General features: G+C 41.7%; 1 protein-coding gene across 1 annotated transcript; it reads right to left on the bottom strand.

The window, feature by feature from the left end:
- Window positions 1-15882: 15882 nt before the first annotated feature.
- On the bottom strand, window positions 15883-23768 carry KICS2 (KICSTOR subunit 2). Its single transcript, XM_063447080.1, has 3 exons — window positions 23292-23768; window positions 20686-20974; window positions 15883-18348 (listed from the first exon to the last, which is right to left on the bottom strand). Exons 1-3 carry the CDS (start codon window positions 23623-23625, stop codon window positions 17538-17540), a joined length of 1434 nt encoding a protein of 477 aa, XP_063303150.1. The 5' UTR covers window positions 23626-23768; the 3' UTR covers window positions 15883-17537.

The raw sequence follows: 23768 nt of genomic DNA, 5'->3' as shown, positions 1-23768 counted from the left end.
AGACACTCCAGCAGGGACCCAAAAACTAGCCTTATTCGCAGATGACGTGTTAGTATACGTTTCCGAACCAGAACGATCCATCCCAAATTTAATGACTCTTCTCCAAGAGTATGGAAGAGTTTCATACTATAGGAATAACCTCAAAAAGACACAAGCCCTGCCCATAAACCTCCCCCAGCGCACCGTGCAGTCCCTCATGGACTCACATCCATTTGACTGGAGGAAGGTATCCATAAAATACTTAGGTATTAATCTGACCAAATCAGCCCAACATCTTCCTAAAGAGAATCACACCAAGGTGGCCCATAAACTGCAATCGCTACTAGATGGCTGGCAAGATCTGGAAATCTCATGGTTGGGTAGGGTGAACACCATCAAAATGATGGCACTGCCACATATCCTATATCTATTCCGCACTATTCCCATACCACTTAATGACAAACTACTACACAAATTCCAAAGTATCTTCAATGCCTACATTTGGAAAAAAAAGCCACCGAGACTAGCTAGGCGCCTAACCTGGCTTTCCCCGAATAAAGGGGGGCTGGGCATCCCCAACATCAGGATGTACTATAGAGCCGCAATCCTGGCACAAGGCCTGGAAATACTCACACGCCAACACACTCCCATTTGGGCTTCCCTAGAAAACGCCTGCATTAAGCCACTCACCGTGGCAGGCACAATCACAGGTGCGACTAATCTCCTATACTTCGCACCTATACAAACAATCTCAGACTTAGCTGAAAATATCACTATGACAACATGGACTACGAGTGGCATACACTCGATAGCCCAACTGTACACAGAAGCAGGCCTAAAACCGTTTCCAGTGCTCCAACTGGAGTTCAACCTTCCCACCAGGGACATTTTCAAATACATCAGGATAAAACACATCTTACAAAATTTAAACGCACATTACTGTGAGGAAACACAACTAACACACTTCGGCCGACACTGCATAAAACGACCCACGCAATCAAAATCATTATCCATGTGCTATACAGCTCTCAACGATAGAGATCCGCTCCATAAGCACACCTATATGCGCTTGTGGGAACGCGAGCTCGAAGTAAACATCCCGATGCCACTATGGCTACAAGCCATTCAGACAACTAGAAAAACGTTTAACAGCCTAGCGCACTGGGAGGCTTACTGTAAAATACTTATGAGGTGGTATATGGTACCAGTCAGGCTGGCTCTCATGTATAAGTCCACACCACCTAACTGCTGGAGATGTGATGCCCCCAGGGGAGATATGTTACACATTTTTTGGACATGCCCTGCAGTGACCGACTTTTGGAAACAAATAGGGAAAGCCATCAAACTGATTACACCTCGCAAACTCCCATTCACACCAGAATGCTTCCTCCTCCACCTGTCTCCAGAATTGTTAACTGACAAAACTAAACATGTCCTCCTGCATATTTTAACCGCAGCAAAAACCAGCGTAGCATGTCACTGGAAGAAAAGGAGCGCCCCAACACCGCTAGAGGTATGGGGTAGACTAGACAATATCGCTATGTACGAACGCATGGCATACAAACTGCAGGGTCGTGTCGAATCCTACTCCACACACTGGGAAAATTGGCACACGGCACGCAAGGAAATATTGAAATAGTGAAAACTCACACCACTAACATTTAACACACTTCATGACTTCAAAGCCAACGCCCCACCGGCTAGCACCTGGGAATTTACGAATTTACGCATTTAAGGTATACCGCATAGCTCAGACAAGTACCACAAATTGTACACTGCATGGAACTAGTACAAGACTCTCGTACCGTAATGTATAAACACTGGTTACTAAGTTACCCCCCTGTTTACTTTCTCTAACACCATTTCCCCTCCTACACCCCACCCTATGAATATGCATATAATCTGGCGAACACACACAGTCCACAAGGCGGACATTAGTCAGCACTCTATGCAATAATAGGCACATAGATTACAGAAGGAAAACAACTTGGAGAATGGTACTTAATAGACGATGTGTAATATGTATGCATTCTGTATGTATTTTGCATGTACCACCTGAATGAATCAACACCTGTCGTCTCCTTTGTTTAACTCAGATCAATGTCTAATATGTACTGTGCAATGAGATAATACGATCTTGCATATTCATGTCCCCCTCCCCTTTCTTCATTCTGTACCCCTATACATCTGAATGCAACAAAATTTCAATAAAAACGAAACATTGAAAAAAAAAAAAAGCCTTCAAACGCAAATAGACCGCTTTATATGGGCAAACAAACGTGCCAGGATCAGACGAGATATCCTCTACCTTCCGACAAGGGCCGGAGGACTAGGCCTGCCCCATTTCCTACACTACTTCCATGCAGCCCAACTAGCCCAGATTCAGGCACTACACGCCCCCATAGGACTCAAAAGGTGGGTAGATCTGGAACATGACCTCTTTGGCAGGGACTTCCCCTCACTTTATATATGGCTGCCGCAGCAAGCACGCCCAAAGGCCCTGCAGACCACTCCAGCGCTCACCACCTCCATAACTATATGGAACAAACTCTCCCTGCAATACGCACTCACGTCAAACCCATCACCCCTAGCACCCATTCTGAGAAACAAACAATTCATACCGGGAATGACCCCACAAGACTTTGCCCACTACGAAGATAACAACCTTCATAGAATCTACCGGTTCTATAAGGACCAGCAAATAATCCCTTTTGCTGAACTGCCCCAAACTGTGCCACTAACCACGCGGGACTATTTCAGATACCTCCAGATAAAACACTTTCTCGAGACAACCACATACAAACAAGCAGGACGAACTCCCCTCACCCCTTTTGAAAAACTCTGCATTCACACTCCAATACGAAAAAGCCAGATCTCCACCACATATACATGGCTTCTCACAGCGACCAAAAAACAACCACTTAGCTACATCACGGCATGGGAACGAGACATTGGTCCCCTCGCCGACCCCTCAGATTGGGCAGCTATCTGGGAAGCCACAGCGACTATAACAATTTGCGTCACGCACAAAGAGCAGGCCTATAAAACCCTCATGCGATGGTATATTACCCCACTAAAACTTAAACAAATGGGATTATCCACTTCAGACAGATGCTGGAAGGGTTGTGGCCAACAAGGAACATATTACCACCTCTGGTGGGAATGCCCTCTCATAACACCAATCTGGAGAGAAATAGCAACGCTCGCATCACTAGTCCTGCACGACGCCATCCCTACTGACCCTTGGCTATGGCTGCTATCCAAGCCCCTATCAGACACACCCCGGGCCCACAACAAGCTCCTAGCCAAACTAGCCCTAGCCACGAGACGAGCTATAGCGGCCCATTGGGGAGCAGCCACAACCCCAACATTAACAGACATCAAACGCAAAATGACTGAAGCCAGGACAATGGATAGACTGTCGGCCCTCATTCACGAAACCACAACACATTGTGACAAAATCTGGGACCCATGGCTTGCAGAACCCTCCACCCATATCTAACACACAACGGCGGTGCGCCACCCCGGTAACCCACAAATCACTACCCCACCCAGATCTTCCTCTCCCCACCTCACCAACACCCGACAACAAACCCCTGACACCGAAGATGGTGATCAAGACATCCTGCTACCCCCACACACGATACCTCGACAGCAAAACGAACTCAGCTAACAACCACCTAACAACAACAACAGACAACCAAGTGACAAAGACCCTCAACGGACAACGGACATATGGCCACTATAAATGGTCGAACTGACGAGCCTACCAAAATGTACCTTAAACCAAATCATCATCCACTTTATGTACCTATACAGTTTAATTGTAACTCATGTCACCCAGCTCTGACACGAACTAGAGTTCTACTCTCAAGACGCACGACGTGTAAACGTTCAATTTGAACCTATCTGACTGTACAGTTAAATATTTATGTCTCTGTTAAGGTTCCACTGTTTTAGATGTTTTAGATGATTTCAAAACTCTGTATTCTATTAAAAGGGGAAAAAAAAAAAAACCTTGACAAGCAGCTAACTAAGCCTAAACATCAATTGTGCATGTCTGGAAATATATTGTATAGGCAACTGTGTAACTACATTCACTTACGCGATATAATGCTGGGCTTTTGCACAAGCCGTCACTGCACATACTTTGCATGCTAATCTTGTCAAGATGGAAAAATAAAGAATAAAAAAAAAAAAAAATGCAAAATATGAAGCCTCCTGTCATGTGGTAAAATTGAAGATTATGCTAGCGTTAGTGTACTTATAATCTTAATTTTAGTAATGACAGGAGGTGAGTATTTTCCCACCCTCCGCACCCTCGAGGGATGAAATCTCATGTAAGTATACCTATACTCTAAATATTCCTTTATTTTTTCTGCCTGGTATATATCAGACTTGTACCTTGTTTAGCTACAGCTTCGTTACTGTTATCTGTCATATTTAGACTAGTTTACATTTCGTTAGAGTTTGTGCTGGGTTTGTTACATTACTGCAAACAGTTACCAGACCGGTTCCTAACCTTTTCCACGCTCTCTTTCAGCATAACTTCAAGACATTACAGCTTACGCTCAGGTTGGACACGTTTGGACCTTCCTTCAGCAACCAGGACTTCGTAATTGGAAAAGTCATCTGTTGGTGCATGTTTGGATCACCCTAGGACTTCGTACTTGGAAAGTCACCCGTTGGTGCATGTTGCAAGACTTTATCCGTTTTAAAAAATTTCTTTGTATTTGATGTCGCTCTCGAAAGAGGGGGAGGAGCCTCATTACTGTGAATACTATGCCTCCTACTTTCTTTTGATTGGTTAATGTTTTCACCTTTTTTTCTTTACTGCTATGTGAGTTAGTAAAGAGAGTTAATGCAAAATACTCGCCTCCTGTCATTACTAAAATTAAGATTATAAGTACACTAACGCTAGCATAATCTTCAATTAATAAATAGTCCAGATGCTATTATTGATAAAGGAAGGAAGTATAACCAGGACTAGTCTGGACAGACTGCACAGTGCTGGAGAGGCCTGTCCTCCTCACAAAGCTATACTATAACAATGCTAGGTTGGACATAATGAAACACTAAACTGAGAAAGCAACATCCTATGTGTTTTCTGGGCACCCTTCAGATCACTGCTTTCCACAGATGTACAACGATGATGTGCCATCACGGCTCCTGGCTAGTGCAAAAGGTAGCCAGAGCTAAACAGAGTAGCTATGACAGGGGTCTGAAGGTATAACACCTACTGAGCACTGACAAGCCATGCTAGTTCTAGCAAGGAATCGCTCTATGGTTAAATACCACAATAAGTTCACAATCAAGTGGTTTAAGAACATGCAAAATATTTTATCCTTTCATGTGCCAAATAGTTTTCCAATGGGAAACTGTAATCTCGTGTCTTGATTTGCAGTAATGTTGACAAAATTGTAACTTTTTCTCACTAAGCAACGTGTTACTTCACACACATCAATGAAAAAGAGGAAGATGCTTCATGTACCATAACGGTGGTCAAATTACACACCATGTGTTTCAGATCCTGTAACAAAGCCGAGTGTTTTGTACACACATTCTTGGGACTTTGTTTCTTCTTCATCTTCTGAGATCAAAGCCAAGCCAGGTCAAGTCTGAGCAGTTACCCATGAGTGCTACGTAAAACATTCATTAATATTCTTTCCAAACACTCAATATTCAGTCGGGGACTTTTTGCAGCATTTTATCACATGGACTTGTCCGCTTGCACCGTCTGGGCTGGGACAGTAGGAATATTTATATATTTATTTATTTTATACATGCAAAACTATCATAAACTGCTCCTTGGGCTGGATTTGGTCTGTGCTGCCATTTCCTAAGTTTAAAATAGTGGGCGATTCTCTTATAATGCTAATTTATCTATTACGCTACTCCAGGGTTGTCCAAAAGGTCGATCCCCAGATGTTTTAAAACTACAGCTTCTGTCATTCAAAAGGCATACAAAGCATCATGGGAGTTGTAGTTCTCCACCTCTGGGGATCTACCTTTTGGTGCACCCCTGCACTACTCACTAAGCTAATGCATTATGGAAAATTAAAATGTGAATTTTTGTTCAGAATTGCCACCCTGGAAAATCTGTCCAACTCAGCTATTTGCCAGCTCAGCTATTTTTTTTAAAATTCTTTATTTATGAGTAGACCGCAAGAGGTATTACATACTATATACCTGAAATACCTTTGTTCCTTGGGACTATTGGCTTGATGTGTAATCTGGCCGCAATGTTTACAGTCACATACAATGCAGGTAACCTTTCACGTTTACATTTTTATTATCCTGCCATACTGCATTACCTGTGTATTGACATCTTGAGAGAGTAAGGATTGCACTCGTTTCTGTCCAGGTGTTTAAATGAAGAGAAAAAAAAAAGACAACTCCCCAAAAGTAAATAATATATCATGGGCTGTTCTCCAGATCTGGATGATTATATGGCCCAATCACTGGGGACACACTGAACATTGTATGAGGATTCTATTTTAGGTCCTGAAACAGGACTATAGCAAAATGTGCTAATGGGAAATTAGTAAACAAATCTGTCTGTTTCCACAATGATTTTGGCAACACAATCTCAAGCTTGAAGGACCATCTGGCTACACTCGTAGAAGCCAGTCTCAGATTTTGGAGGAAGCTAAAATAACCGTGCGCTCATTGGTTATAAGTAAGCATTGAGTGAGATGGCTATTTGTGTTTTTCTTATCTGAATTAACACAACATAACATATAGGATCAGGTATATCAACTGCATAAATCGCAAAAAGAGGCAACGTAGTCATTTTTTTATATGTCAACTTTATTTTTCTCTACTCCCTGAGCTTTTTGTTGTTGTTTTTTTAAACAAATTCATTCATTTTTCTAAAAATACTCGCTGGGTCGATCCTAGGGTCACAGATGCCAGGGTGCAGAATTTGTCTTTGGTGTGGCCATCTTACGATTCCTCCCATTTGCAAATGTCCAGTCCAGACATGCATGTCTATGGTAATGAAACCAGAATATCCACCTGCATTATACATGGCATGTACACACATTGCTCTACACACAATAACAAACACACAAACAGGCACAGTGTAAACACAATGACACACACTGACACACACTGACACACACTGACACACTGCTATGCAGACACGTATGACAAAGTTGATATACAACTAGAAAAGCTACAATTTCTGGGGAAATTGTGTGAAGTGTTCTTGCCTCCACCAGTAGTCAACAACTGGAGTGGGCGGAGTAACTGTTATTATTTATTTATATAGCACATTTGATTGCAACGTTGTTGCCCAAAGTGCTTCACAGTTACATTTACATACAGTTATAAAAACATTAGCAGGTGTACAAAAGGCACTGTCTATGACATCACTTGCTGCTCCAGCCTGGCACAGGTCAGAGTATTCTGGCGGTTGCCATCTTCAAACGGTCGTATTTTAAAAACTATACATCCTACAGCGAAGAGTTTTATATTGTGAGAATCACAAGACCCAGACCTACATTATGATGCATAGTATGTCTCTGAAGTATTAAAAATGAAGGCACAGTCGCAGTTTAGAAATTGCCCTTCAAATGTGAGCTTTTCAGAGTGGAGTTTCAATGAATGTCAATGGACGGCGTGAGTTGCAAACAAATGGTCATATTGTGAAAACTATCAGAACTATGGCTTAGCCGTGGACATTTTTAGTGGCAGCAGGGATAGCTGAACGTTTTGATATAAGATTTTTGTAGGTGGGCTTGAAAATGAGGGAGTGGTGGCAGTTTAGAAATCATGTCCTGATTTTTCAGCTTTTGTCAGCTCCCACTCTAGTTTTGAACATTTTGCCATTCATTCCTATGGGACCAATTTCGCCACAAGAACGACGATATTCCGTGAACCATTCGGCGAAACGTTTCACAAAGTAATAGCAATCCAATCGGGAATAATCCGCACGTTTCGGTTTATTACTGTCTATGTAGTGTAAAAACTGTGGGAGGAGTTAGGGTAGTAAATTTGGCTATAATAAGAATAATATATATGTGAGATAACATTAAGTGGTCTTAACACTTAATGATGCACTGCTACACACAAACACAGTATACACATACTGCTATACACAGTGCACAGTACTACACACACACACAGTATACACATACTGCGATACACAGTGCACAGTAACTAACACACACACTATACACATACTGCTTTACACACAGATTGCTCAACTTGACCATGGGCCGGCTCCAGCCCAGCAAAGTGTAGATACCAGTAGAAAAGAAGAGGGCCAGGCACTCCAATGCTTTTAGGCACATGTATTGAAACCAAGGGAACACGGCAACGTTTCGACCCAGAAATGGGTTCCACTGCAACCCTAATTGGTATCTGTCTACTCTGTGCTTCCCTCACATACGTTTTCCTATGTAGAGCCAGTTCATGGAAGAGACCACAATTTGACATCAGATCCTCTTTTCATCACCTGGACCCAGTAACAATCAGTGGGTCTGAGCCGAGGAAGATTGAGCCTGCTGCTGCTACCATGTTATGGCTACAATGGCTATGATACATTATGGAAGGAAAATTAATAGTCCATTGACTGTTCAAAACAACCGTATTTGGGCGTCATCATTACATCCCATTTCTGGATCTCTCTAGACAGAGAATCAGTGTGTTTGGTTGGCTAGATGTTCCCACCAATCAGAACCCTCTGTGGGACCACGTACATTTTATAAATGTACTTGTCTCCAATCATTAGACATAGCTGATTACATAGCAAAACACTGGATTAGACGGTCTACATCACAAAGCTATGTGAAGATGCATTGGGAAATGCTTTTGGTACTTAGATTGTTTTGGGAATTGAAATGATTTGCTGATTTATGTCAATCTCTGAGTGTTTCATTCCTTTCTGTTTTGGTATGTTAAAGACATTTGGGACATTTAAGAAGAAATATGCTCTCTAAGATCCTGTTTATCCAGAACTCTAGGATCATGTAAATATTAGCAGTCCTCTCTATGTCTTCCATATTATGGTGATGGGAAAAATATTTGAAATGAAAGCCCCCAGTTAGTGTTTATAAAATCTCTTCTACATAGCTTGAGCTATCAGAAAACCACACTTACAGCTGCACAGTGCTCTAAATGAACACTGCAAATCATATTTAAAACTGTACGGAGCTGTGAATAAGCAAACACTGAATTTATTGAATAACTATTACCGTTTTGTAAAGAAATAGCTCATCCAGTTATTGGGCAGGGATCGTGCAAAGTGATCTGCAGGAAATATTCCTTTTTACTCTATAATCCCAGTTTCCATTAGGTTATATATTGCTGCCACTACAAGATAATCCAGAAATGGGCGATCTTGGTAATGCAGATGTTTATGGACTACAATTCCCATGATGCTCAATTACTGATCATGGGGAAAGTAGTTTACAAAAAATTGAATTTTGCAGCGCCACTGTTAGTCATCATCTGTTCAGGGAACAATGTTGTTGGATGATAACGGCACATGTCTCAAATTACTAGCATTAGCTGTAAAAAGCGTGATTAGTCAGACATATAAAAGAGGTTGGATGTGTGGGTCAGTGACTGGAAGTACACTAGCATAACGCATGTAAAAGATAGTATAACAATGATAAAGCATTAACGCCACTATGGTAACTTGCACGTTTCTTGAAACAGCTTATGTCACATCTAATAACAATATTGATGATCAGATCTGTGATAACCCGGACTCCTTTTTAAGACCATAATATAACATTGGGGCTATTCTGTGCATTATTTGGTATATAGAGTATAAATGGAGACAAGGTGTAATGAATAGGTTTTTTGTATTTTTTTTGTCTCGTCCACTGTTGATGAATTTTGCATAGTTTACACACAAGGTTATTTGCTAAACTGGGAATATGGGGATTGGCCAGGGAATTTCACATTTTTAAACAAAATTGCTGGTCTGGAAAAATAACTGAATTAACCCCTTAAGGACCAAACTTCTGGAATAAAAGGGAATCATGACATGTCACACATGTCATGCGTCCTTAAGGGGTTAAAGATTGTCATTTTATCTTAAATTTCAAATCCCCTGCTCGATTTCCAATCATTCCCAGTAAAATGTGGTTGTCTGTGTGTTTGCCTTTAACCAGTATTGAAGGACATAGAGGTCATAAAGATTAGATCACAATGACAGACTACAGTGAGTTAGGTTTCTTGTGTGCTCACACGTGTTCTGTGTTTTTTCAGCTAAAAAAAAGCAAAGTAAATCGAAGGGACACTCTAAGCATCATAACCACAACATCTTGTTAAAGTGGTTGTGGGGCGTGGAATGTTTGGGTGCCATTCCCCTATTTATTTATTTATATCATACCATTTTTATATAAACCACCCACAGTGCTCACAGCCTATCATTATCATTACAGTGGATAAAATATGATTTAAATGAAGTGGAACACACAGTGTCAAAAACAGAAATTCACAATATTCTTTCAAACTCATTTAATATGCTAAAGCTGAAATTTGCTGTGCAGTGAAAACAATGGACAACTCACATTTGTCAGAGCGTTTAGAGTTGCTCTGGCTCTTGCAGTGATATTTAGATGGTGACAATAAACCTCACTCATGGAATTATGCACTCAGTCCTTTCACCTTGCCATAACCAAACAGTTAGTGAGTCGTACAGTCTGAAGGTCATATCATTTCATTATTTCTCTGTTTTCCTATTACTGAATGCTTTATAGAGCATGTTTTCCTGACTAGCAAGGTCATTATTAAATAATACTGAGCTATCTGTCCACCATTTATTCCCAAGTACATACTTCAGTCAATTTGTTTTATGAATATATCTCTGTTTGGCCATAGAACATAAGCTCACCTGTCCACATCAAGATTAACGTCTTAGGTTAGTCCTATGCTAATTTGTATACACAAGCAATATCCTTAGTAAGGTCTTACATTTAGCCCATGGGATAATATCTAATGAGAAAGAATGGCTAATTAGTGTAAACGACTTTACAGGAGATTAGCCCTTGGACTGAAACTAAGCCTCAGGGTAAGTGTTGAAAGGTCTGAAACCTTATTATAATAGGACTAACCTTTTTAAGAATACATTACAGGCATACCCCACTTTTAAGTACACAACGGGACCAGAGCATGAATGGAAAACGAAAATGTACTTAAAGTGAAGCAATACCTTTTTTCACTTCCCCATTGCACGTACTGCATTGCAATAGTTATTTACAGGCATAACTGATACTGCAACTGCAGATTTCCAGTGATTTTATTTCCAGTGATTTATTTAGTGATTTCCAGTGGGCTTTTATTTAGTTAAAACAAACAGTAAAAAAAAAAATCTAATTCCAGAATGAGCTATTTGTCTTTAATGTTTTACTCATCTGACAACCTTAAACTGGGAGGGAAAGTAAAATAAAATATACCTGCCCACTGGGCCATTTTCTGTCAATACAGTACATTTGTATTTATTAGCAGCTTAGTTGCACACTTTGTTTAGAAACACCTCTTCATCACTTTAAGCATTTATGGTTTAACTTTGAATCCTCAGAATTGTGGCTAATGCAGCTAGGCTGCTAAGTCATAGTTATAGAAAATGGCAGGGTAAACCTTTCACTGGATGGCAGTTGATTGCAAAATATGTGTAAAAATACATGTTCAGCTAGGACATTATACATTTAAGATGATTAACCTGTGCCATGTCAGAAGGTGTGAAAAGATCTTGCCCTAAAGAAACTGAACTGAGCTGCGCCGGGCGAGAATAGAACCTTCCATTTCCTGTTCACTCGCTAACAAAAGAGGCGCAGGAATGTCTGTACTCGTGAGTGTATGTAAAGTGATTGTATGTAAAGCAGGGTATGCCTGTAGTGTTTTGGACAGTCCACTAGGTAACATCTTTAGGTTGTATATTGTTTCTGAATACTTGTTCATGTGGCCCTGCAGGAGTGATGGATAAACATCTAATATACATATATCTTATGTATCCAGTGTATCTGTGTGCTGGATAGGTAGGGACTTATGGGCCACCATGTATAGTTTTATATATATATTTTTTAATAAAATAATTGTAATTATTGTAATTTAGTTGTGCACCTCACAGGCTTATTCACTGAAGTGTGAATTGTTGGGAAAGATCAAAGCATTCAAAGAGAATTTCCAATTTAATCCTTAGTAGCCAAAACTGGAAAAAAAATCTCCAAGTTAATTTTGTTTTTAGTCTGACTATGCCAGGGTAAAATGTGAAATTCACTTTGAATTCCCGAAAGTTCACAGTTTAGTGAATGAGCCTGTTTGAATTCCTGACAGTTCTTACTGTAAGAAAGCTTATTCACGAAACTTTCAGCTATTGCAAATTGAAAGCAGCAATGCAAAAGTTGTGATTATTGCAGAATTGGAGTTTTTTCCAGCTATTGGTACCTAATTTTTACAATGTGCTTTACAATTCTCTACATTTTGGAGTTTAACAAAAAAAGCACTTCGTGAATAACGCTGCACTTTTTACCAAACTTTGATACTTTTAGAGAAATAAATGTAAAAAATCCTTAGCTACTTTTTGTCTAACTGTAGATGAAAACCATAAAGCACTTTCACATTAATTTGAAGGTTTGATACACAGCATCAGTGCGAAAATGTTTAAGTAATAAAGCCGTCAGTATCAGAACAGGTATATCCTGGCTCTGTGTGGGAAAGAATCTGCCAAGAATCCCATATGTGGCTCAGGGATTATAAAAATCAAAGCGTTTGTAACTGAAGAAAATAACATGCTTGGTTTTAGTACGTCTTTCATGGATGCTCTCAAGGTCATATTACTGCTGCTTTCGTTTATGTTAAATTCCTCGGTGTTAAATATACTAAGTAAAGGTTATAACAGGCCCTAATGCGAGAGCCAGAAACAGACGTGGATTTTGAGGGCCCTGTCTCCAAGCTGACAATCACAAAATACTTACTAACAGGGTTATTTAATAAAGTGAGAATTTAAACTGCATTTTATATTTAAAGATCATTTTAACCTTATATTTTAAATTCACCTTAAATTCTAATTTTAATAAACATATTTGGGGCCCGGCCACTTTCAACACAAATATAAATACTACATAAAAACATATAAATTCAACATTTCCCACTTCTCGTATTGAGAACGTTTTCCCAGAAGGCACCTGCTCTCGACTTCTCGTGGGATGCTGATAGATCATCTTTTTGTACTTTTGCAACATGTCTTGTAACTGGTGGAAAAAAATGGAAATGAGTGGTTGTTTTACATAAGGCCCACGATACCTGTAGAATTTCTCCGGTTTGATCCTTACCACTTGGAGTGGGTGTCACCAAGACATGGAGTGTAAATGATGCACCTTATGTCACAAGAGTAATGTTCTTAATATGGTTTTTACATTCATTAGAGATGAAACTTATGATGACATACCAAACGATATACCCTAAAAGTGCAGTGATTAACCAGTGATGGCAGGACAGTTTTCCTAAATCAGAATGGTGTTTCTAAATCAGCACAGGAGGGAGATATGTAAAAGCATAAAGGAGAATCCAGGCATCTAATATAGTATCCTGTACACTTTTAGAGTGGGGGCTCTTTTCTCATGCCTTCTAAATCAGCTCCATTTATGTTATCTAGCCATTTTATTGCTGTAGGTGATGTCATCAGTATCACACAGCAATGGCTGCACTTTACTGACATCACTGTACAGCCACAACCATGAGCATATAATATGACAGCAATACAACCCAACATCATCTAAACATATAATTGCTATATGCATTAATGAAAAATAAACTGTATATAACAAGACAATACAATCTTCTATCACCTTATGAATGCACGTATTACAGAATTGTATCTTGCACGTGGATTTCCGGAATATACACAATACTCTCAAAGAGAACAATGGGATGACCAGGACTGGCTTTGAAAGCTAGGACCCTTCCTGTTTCTTCTAGTAGACACGCTAGACCCATAGGCACTTGGTGTAAACAATGGATTATTATATTTGCACATTTATTGATCTAGATAATGGCATAAAACAGAGAGGAGTGGCTAAGTCCCAAAACTAATATTTAACACTCCAGTGTCCCTTTATTACTGTGTTTGTCCAAGTATACAAAGCATCATTTTGAATGGTAACCACGATCTTCGTCAAGCCAATATAGAACACACAGCGAATGCATTAAATATAGTCTTAAAACAGGAAATAGAGGGCAAAGTTACTAAACGTCCTGTCAAATCATATGTTTCATAGAATTAAATCACATGATATTAATACTAACGCACCCATTTATTTTAGTGTATTAGAATATTGAAGTGTAAAATATGTTACATGCAAATCATAATACAGTGCATGTAGTTAAAGTGTGGAAATAAATTATCTTCACTAAAACGCATTTATGCTACATCATTATTGCATATTAATACATTAAAAAAAGCCAATATGAAAATATTGTGTAGAATAATAATGAAAGCATTCAGTGTGTTATACGATGGTTCGTGTTGCTTTGTACACTTAGGACACCTTAATAGAGGACGCTATTATTATTACAGTATATTTGAACTAAAAAAAAGGCAACCTTAAAACATGATGTTGAAACACATTTTAAATGTGTATTCATAACGCCATGTTTCTAGCGCCTCCTGCTGGTGACTAGTTGCACTATCTGCCTGTTTAATGTTTAGCTTTTTTGGCTGTTTATTTATGGAATATATTGGCGGTATAGAAATAATTTAAATTTTGTTTGCTTCTATGGTAATACTTTTGGCCACCCCAGTTTGAGAGACATTTTTTTTTTCTTTTTAAAGCAGGGAATTTCAAATGTCATTAAAGGAGCACTCCAGATACCATAAGCAATACAGCGTGTTGTAGTGGCTATAGTGCCAGAAGATCCCAGGCAGCCCCACCTCCATGGTGATGCTACCCACATTCCCTACAGCCAGCATAGAGGTAACGCCTGCAAGGCTAGCTTTTTGGCTGACGGCATCAGCCGCCGGCTACCTGTCAGCTGTAGTGGAGGCGGGGAGTAACACCCGGTGGACTCCAGCTATGAAGTCAAACTGGCACCAATCACTACAGCGCCTGGCAGTGGTTATGGTGCTTGCAACATTCCATTAAAGTTACAGTTGAGCTGCAAGTTAGCGGTGCTATTTCAAACCAATTTCACTGCAGCAACGTGATCCGTTTGAGAACCCATTTGTATAATGTGGTTTCAGTTTGATCGTGAATAAAGTGAAGGTCAGGAGAACTTTATTAGCAAAAATCAAGAGATTTGAGCTGAATAAAAGTAAATAGATCTGTAATCAAGTTCTTCTAATAGAATAATTATTAATGGGATTTTACATACAGGTTTTGTGGGGTCCCATTTATGTTACAGGGACACTATAGGCACCCAGACCGCTTCATCTCATCGTTCCCATAACCTGCAATATAAAACAATATTGCAGTTTTAAGACTGCCTCTTGTGGCTGTCTACTAGAGGGGCTTCCTGCAGTTTCACGGAGTTTGACTCTGTGAACCTATGCTGGACGTCCTCATGCTTAGCATGAGTATGTCCAGCTTGTTGAAAATCCAATAGTAAAGCACTGGGTCAATGCAGAGAGACACTATCGTGTTAGGAGATCGTCAGGTGCTTTCTCATCTGCAGGGGTTAAACTGTTCTCAAACTGCTGGAGTCAATAGGCAGTGCCCCTGGCGCTATAGGCAACCGTTGAGGGTTAACTAATGAAGAATGGTTTAATCCCTTCAGGTAAGAAAGTTCCCAGCTGCCATTTTGATGACGTTGTTATGGGGTATGGAGTCTTCCTTTAATAACTTATCTTTATTTACTGCTCTGTCAGTTAATGCAACCTAGGCAGCACCACAGAAATCCTCTCCATGTATATTGAATGAAAGATCCTTGAAATAAAGCAAACACAAAATAATTGCAATATGAATTTAATTTTAGCAGCTTATGTAGTGACTTAAGCACCCACCCATTAGTGCAGTCCACATTTATACCCGTGTTAAACCAAAACAAAATAAAAACATTTTTATTCTAAAGGTATTGCGGTCATATATTCTTAACCATTTGAAAATATTCATCTTAAGAAACACATTTTAAAGTTCAGTATTCTGATAAAAAGAAGAGAAACCTTGTGAAGGTCAACGTGTAAAAAATATACTTGCAATTTTAAACTCTCAAATATGGATTATAAATAGAACTTAGGTGGGACATCAACATCCATAGAGACAGATGGTTTAAGAAATACAACAAATAAAATTAACTGGTAAAAAGTCTCAGATATAGCAGCGGGTCTACAAACTCTTAACAAGAGGATGAGTTCCACGAAAAATAAAAAAAAACGTTACTGCACTGAATTTGGTGATTACTGTGTCAGAAGTAAGTGTAGCAGGTGTATGTGAGAGTCTAAAAAAAAAATATATATATGTTTACTAGATCCCCACAACAAAAATTCGATATCTAAGCATCATTTATTAGCCACTAAACTGGGAGTTGTAAAGTACTAAAAGGAATTGAAATTTCTTCACAATGTATGGTAGTCAGTAACGCTATAATTTTCCAACGTGTTTGAAAACTAACTCCTTTTAAAGTGACAAATTAAAACACTCTGCACCGCTACAAACAGACTGATGTGAAAGGAGCACCAACCTTAGGTGTGATTCTGCACTGAACAGTCATTTCATGTATCACATATCCAAAAATCTCCAGGATCCAATATTTAAATATGCTAGTCTTATGCATGTAAAAAATCTTCTGTTTGTGTGGACCTTAACAGAAGCAGGAATATAATAATGACAGATACACAAATAGGATCTAATGGGGGGAAGGGGAAAGGAGATCAAAGAAAAAACTACAACCACATCCCTATTTCACCTCTTTTAGGTCACCTTTGATATTGTTCACGGTATAAACATTCAATAAAGTTGCATAAATCTCTTAAACCTCAGGTATTGTCCTTCTGAACAGAAGCTTTTGGTTTAAGGAACCGTTTTTTTTTTTATATATTAAAGAGGTTGTTTTTTTTTTTATTGTTTAATAGATGCTGGTACATAACTTTTCAATATGTATCAACACAAATCAAATCACTACTCAACACTCTGTAACTTAGTACCATGACTACAATTCTCAGCACCATTCTAAATCATTTGGATGAGAGCATCTGGATTTGCTACAAGTATCTGCTGACGCTTTGTATGTCAGTATCTTTGCAGCTATTTTATTAGACCACAGAAATGCAGCAATAATATTTTTGACACTGAAAAGTCTGTAAAATTGTATGGACAAATGTGAAAAAGCCGATTGGCAGAAGTTTCATGTTATCCCCAGCTAGAACAGCGAGAGTGTGGCCTAATACTGAGAAATTAGAAATGTAGAGAGCCCTGATGGGGGGGAGGGGAGGGGGAGGAGTAGAAAAAAAACTACAATAAAATGAGTAAAATGAGAACTAGCACAGCCCCTGAGATCACTCTCCGTGTTATATTCATGTAATTAGCAGGTGTTTAATCTATAACATAACATCCCTTTATGGGGGCAATTCTATACTTTTCTTCTATCTATAATTAGGATTTAATTTAACCCTTGGACCCTGGCTTCAAGCTTGCAAATACCCTTGAGCTTTTCAGGGAATGTGAGATTTCATTGAGAAAAGAAATGAAGTGAGAATCCCTTTCGGACTTCTTGGATTCAAAAATCACCACGATCGTAAAATTAGGCTCAGGACGTGTCAAGAAATATGTGCTTTGAACTTTGTCATCATAAAAGTAGACCACTTTTTCCAAGGTGTTGAGGTCAGGACTCTTGTCTGCCATTATCATGATGACATTCGGCCAGTGCATTATAGGTCTGTCATTGGGTAATGATACTATTGCTGGGTACTGGTCTACCCCTTTGGGAGCTTCTCTGTATGAATCTGGATGGTGATAACCGTGACCTTGAAAGCTATCTGAACCCCTGTTGTCAAATATTAAGGATACATTACCAGCGTCATATCTTCTAATAAAGCTACAGATTTTTCCAAAGTAGTCTGGGTTAGTTTTAGCTGTTAGAGTCTTCATTTCAGATGTCTGCCTACTAAGAGCTTCATGGAAGTAGAAGCTAAACTTTGCTACAAGGTGATTTTTAAACTTCATTAACCAGAGGAAGAGATGTGGAGGCTGTACAGCTTTTTGGGATTGTCCTCCAAATAGATGTTTCTTGGTTTCCTTTTGCTTCTCAAATATTTGAACCCAGGTCTGTAGCTTTGTGTGTGCATTGTGCAAATTTACCAGTGATAAGAGAAATTTCCATTCAAATATCAGACTCTGGGCTTTCAGTAGATGTGAGAGAACGTCGACTTCTAGCTGAAACCCACTTTCTAGTGGGGACAATATTGGATGGTGAAACCTACAAAACAGAGAGAGTAGCATAGACTGAGTTTAAAAGAACAATAGAGAGGGATGCATTTTTATTTATTTATTTTTAACGGTAAGTCAGGCTGTTTAGATTTAAGAACCTTTTTTACGTAAAAATAAAGTAAATAAATCATTAAATTAGCTCTTTACTTAACTGAAATCCAGGTCTGAGGCTGTCTCTTCTCTACCTCCGCTGATATCATCAGGCTTGATGACCATTTTGTTAAATCAAATACTTCTCATTGAGAAGTACTGTGAAATTAATGTGCATGCGTGACAATCACCGCAATGCACCAATCAAATGCTTCTATCACTTAAAGAGATAATTTAGGTACCTCTAGGCATCATAACAAGTTTATCTAAATGAGTGTTATGGTGCGAGGAGGCCCTGGAACACACTCTTACCTTAAGAGGTTAAACCATTTTAAAAAAGGTTTAACCCCAACATTGCATCCAGCAGCAATCTCAACTCACACCAGGCAGCACCTGGCTTTTGAAATGTCAGTTTCAGGTGCACCCGACAGGGGCACCGCTGATTGGGTGGCTGAACGCATCACCTAACCAGTCTCAATCAGTGGCTCCCCATTTACAAAACTGGCTTGAAAAGTAAGGTCCCTTTTTAAGCCAGTTTGTTAATGGGGAGTCCCTGTTTGGCTAAGAATATTATCTGAACAGTTTAACCTCTTAAGGCAAGTGTGCGCTCTGGGGTATCCTGGCACCATTACAACTACATTTAGATGAAGTTGTTATGGTGCCTGGAGTGTTTGTTTAAGAATCAAGTCACACTTGGTTATCACTGTGGCTTCTTTAATGGATGTCAGGAAGTGTTTAACTCTGCAATGTAATCATTGCCATATATATCCAAAACCGCAATGTTTTATGTTGCAGGAGAAAAATGACAGGGCAACTGCACCCAGACCACTTCATTGAGAGGGTGATTATAGTGGTCCTTTAAAATGCCACAATTACAGCGTTAGATTAATTTTTCAAAGTTCACTCCATACAAACATAATCGTATATATTGAATGAATAATAAAACACCTTTTCATTTGTGATGTTTACTGAAACAGAAAACCTAAAAATAATAACTAGCTTCATTAAAGAACAAAAAAAATAAAACAATATATATAACTTTAGTTACAAAGCCATAAATCATCTGAATTAGTTTCTTAGCACACCAGCAGATCAGACACCAAGTGAGTTGTGGGTTAGTCATTACATAAATAGATCTCTCTTTAGATAAAGATTACGTTACATATACCAATCAAATGTATCTGAATTTTGTTCGGTCTAATCCACAATGTCTCTCCGTATTCTCTTCCATACTATTTTACACCAGGAAGGGCTGTGATGTACTGAAATTGGGGTTCTGTAGCATTGTTTTTGGCCAAGGAAGAACACATGACAATGACAGAGCTGCATATAAACGTATTTTAGAGATGTCTCCTTAAAAGTCAAACACATAAGTAACACTGTCCTTTTGTATTATTTTCTTACATTTTCATGAATGAGGTCAATGAGCACTAAGTAGACTGCAATGTATTACAAACAATATCCTGCTTGGCTTAACAGCTGAAACTTAAAGGAAAACTCCAGTGCCAGGAAAACAATCTGTTTTCCTGGCATTGGAGGTACCCTCTCCCTCCCACCCCCCAATCCCCGGTTACTGAAGGGGTGAAAACCCCTTCAGTCACTTACCTGAGGCAGCGACGATGTCCCTCGTCGCTGTCTCCTCCTCCGCGCCGCTCCTCCTACTGTCTCCATCGGCGCATGCGCATTAGTGCTCCCCATAGGAAAGTATTGAAAAAGATTTTCAATGCTTTCCTATGAGGAAATGAGTGACGCTGGAGGTCCTCACACAGCGTGAGGACGTCCAGCGACGCTCTAGCAAAGAAAATCTTTGCTATAAATCAGGAAGTGACCTCTAGTGGCTGTCTAGTAGACAGCCACTAGAGGTGGAGTTAACCCTGCAATGTAATTATTGCAGTTTATAAAAAAACTGCAATAATTACACTTGCAGGGTTAGGAGTAGTGGGAGTTGGCACCCAGACCACTCCAATGGGCAGAAGTGGTCTGGGTGCCTGGAGTGTCCCTTTAAGCAAAGGATACAGCAAGCATTAAAGATAAACGTTACAAAGCACTGCTTAATTGTATTTATTTTAATTAAGTAAATTACATATTACCTACACCAGGAGGAATCGTGATCCCTATTATGTTACACCACTGGTTCCCTCCTACCACCTACTCACACCTACCTGCTTGGGAAGAACAACTAGACACCCTAATACTGATTCAATGCACCCCTATAGACACTAATGATAGCACTTACCTTGATTCGTACTTTTTTAAAATGATTTCTAAAATATTGACTAGCTCCTCTGCATTGATGAACTTTTGATTGCTCAGAGTATACATTTTCTCATAAAAGTCAGCAATTTCCATTCGAGCCTGAACAAAGTAACACAGCTGCTCTGAAATGTGGGACAGCAGTTCTTCCAAGTGTGGAGCAGTGCCACCAATGGCATTTCTACCAGTGGTTGCAACCTTCTTGAGTTCATTATACAGTGATGTGTAATTGGTTCTGATGGAATCTTTTCGGCTGAAGAACGATTGGCCACCTGGAGGAGAGAAATAACACAGCACCGTTAGGAAAAGCAGTGACAAGAATTAAAAGGAACACTAGATTTCGGAAGATGTATTTCTAACACTGCGCACCACTCCCCGCCCATGAAACGGTTAAAAAAAACAGCAACCTTTCATTTAGTCAATTCCTGCGCTTATGTCCCTCAGCACTGGGTTGAGCTCCTCCGCTCTTATCAAGCGATGAGGGGAGCACATTAGGCCTCCCCCATAGGAAAGCACGGACTCGCTGTTTTGCGTAACTCGGCATGTCCTCATGCAAAGCGCGATGACGTCCAGAGTCACTTCATGGAGTCAAACTTGGTTACATTGCAGGATACGCCTCTAGTAGCTGACTGGCCACTGTTCCTCAAAAACTCCAATGTTTTACATTGCAGGCTTAAGGGAACAGGGACATTACACCCAGACCACTTCAATGAGATGAAGTAGTCTGGGTGCCTATAGTGTCCCTTTAATTTAAAAGAGACTCCAAGCATCACAAGATTATTATACTAGTTATGAATACAGCTGTCTTTGTGTGCAGACACTCCCCATTCTTTCAAACCAAACAAGTCTCCTGGCATAAATGTAACCCTGAAAGGTCCATGTAACACTTATCAAGGGTGAATTTTAATTTGCCTGCAACTAGTGGAAAGTTTTAGCCCTGGCGTTTGTGTAAATTCTACATTAACCATACAGCTTTAAGAAAATTGATGGCAATGATAGGCAGCAATAGCTGAGCTAACCAGCTAAAGCCCATAGCCTCTAACTGCTGCCCAAAGTCAGACAGATTTGGACAGACAATATAGAAGTAAAACTTGTGCATTATCTCAGTGACAGGAGATTGACCAAGCAAAGGTTGCAACCAAAAAATTGTTGCACCGGTAAGAGACGCGGGGAGTTCCGTCTGTCACCAGTAAGACACGCGAGGAGTCCTGCCCGTGACCGGTATGAGACGTGGGGGGTCCTGCCCGTGACCGGTATGAGACGTGGGGGGTCCTGCCCGTGACCGGTATGAGACGTGGGGGGTCCTGCCCGTGACCGGTATGAGACGTGGGGGGTCCAGCCCGTGACCGGTATGAGACGTGGGGGGTCCAGCCCGTGACCGGTATGAGACGTGGGGGGTCCTGCCCGTGACCGGTATGAGACGTGGGGGGTCCTGCCCGTGACCGGTATGAGACGTGGGGGGTCCTGCCCGTGACCGGTATGAGACGTGGGGGGTCCTGCCCGTGACCGGTATGAGACGTGGGGGGTCCTGCCCGTGACCGGTATGAGACGTGGGGGGTCCTGCCCGTGACCGGTATGAGACGTGGGGGGTCCTGCCCGTGACCGGTATGAGACGTGGGGGGTCCTGCCCGTGACCGGTATGAGACGTGGGGGGTCCTGCCCGTGACCGGTATGAGACGTGGGGGGTCCTGCCCGTGACCGGTATGAGACGTGGGGGGTCCTGCCCGTGACCGGTATGAGACGTGGGGGGTCCTGCCCGTGACCGGTATGAGACGTGGGGGGTCCTGCCCGTGACCGGTATGAGACGTGGGGGGTCCTGCCCGTGACCGGTATGAGACGTGGGGGGTCCTGCCCGTGACCGGTATGAGACGTGGGGGGTCCTGCCCGTGACCGGTATGAGACGTGGGGGGTCCTGCCCGTGACCGGTATGAGACGTGGGGGGTCCTGCCCGTGACCGGTATGAGACGTGGGGGGTCCTGCCCGTGACCGGTATGAGACGTGGGGGGTCCTGCCCGTGACCGGTATGAGACGTGGGGGGTCCTGCCCGTGACCGGTATGAGACGTGGGGGGTACTGCCCGTGACCGGTATGAGACGTGGGGGGTCCTGCCCGTGACCGGTATGAGACGTGGGGGGTCCTGCCCGTGACCGGTATGAGACGTGGGGGGTCCTGCCCGTGACCGGTATGAGACGTGGGGGGTCCTGCCCGTGACCGGTATGAGACGTGGGGGGTCCTGCCCGTGACCGGTATGAGACGTGGGGGATCCTGCCCGTGACCGGTATGAGACGTGGGGGTCCTGCCCGTGACCGGTATGAGACGTGGGGGGTCCTGCCCGTGACCGGTATGAGATGTGGGGGGTCCTGCCCGTGACCGGTATGAGATGTGGGGGGTCCTGCCCGTGACCGGTATGAGATGTGGGGGGTCCTGCCTGTGACCGGTATGAGATGTGGGGGGTCCTGCCTGTGACCGGTATGAGATGTGGGGGGTCCTGCCTGTGACCGGTATGAGATGTGGGGGGTCCTGCCTGTGACCGGTATGAGATGTGGGGGGTCCTGCCTGTGACCTGTATAAGATGTTGGGGTGAAGTTACCCGGTTTCTGCCCCAGGAAGCTCATGCTGTGATAAGCCTTCTCGGCCGCTGCCAGGTGAGCCAGGGCTGCCAGCATGGAGGACCAGGAGGCCCCGGCATTCTTGTTGGCCTCTCTCTCCTTCTCCGCGCTGTCCTTGGCCTTGTCGGAGGAGAAGTTGCCCAGGTGGCTGAAGAAGGTCTGCAGGACGCTCTGCTCCACCGCCACCGAGCTGCACGTCATCAGCGGCGTCACCATGGAGGCAGACATGATGAAAAGCTCGTCAGCATCTTCCTCCTCGCCCTGCAGCAACCACGGGCCAGCCGGAACATCGCCCGGACCATTGGGCGCTACCATGCGGCACGTCTCGGCTCGGCCCCGGGGAGACTGACAGCGAGCACAGACCGGATGTTTACCTGACACATGCGACCAAAACGGAAGCGCGGCGGCGGAAGTGACGTCTTGAGGAATGGCAGGCGCAGAGTTCTAAGCGCTAGAGA

The sequence above is a fragment of the Pelobates fuscus genome, chromosome 3 (genome assembly GCF_036172605.1).
Source record: "Pelobates fuscus isolate aPelFus1 chromosome 3, aPelFus1.pri, whole genome shotgun sequence".
Lineage (NCBI taxonomy): Eukaryota > Metazoa > Chordata > Amphibia > Anura > Pelobatidae > Pelobates > Pelobates fuscus.
Note: the sequence above shows the minus strand (reverse complement) of the source record. Positions and strands in the feature narration are given on the sequence as shown.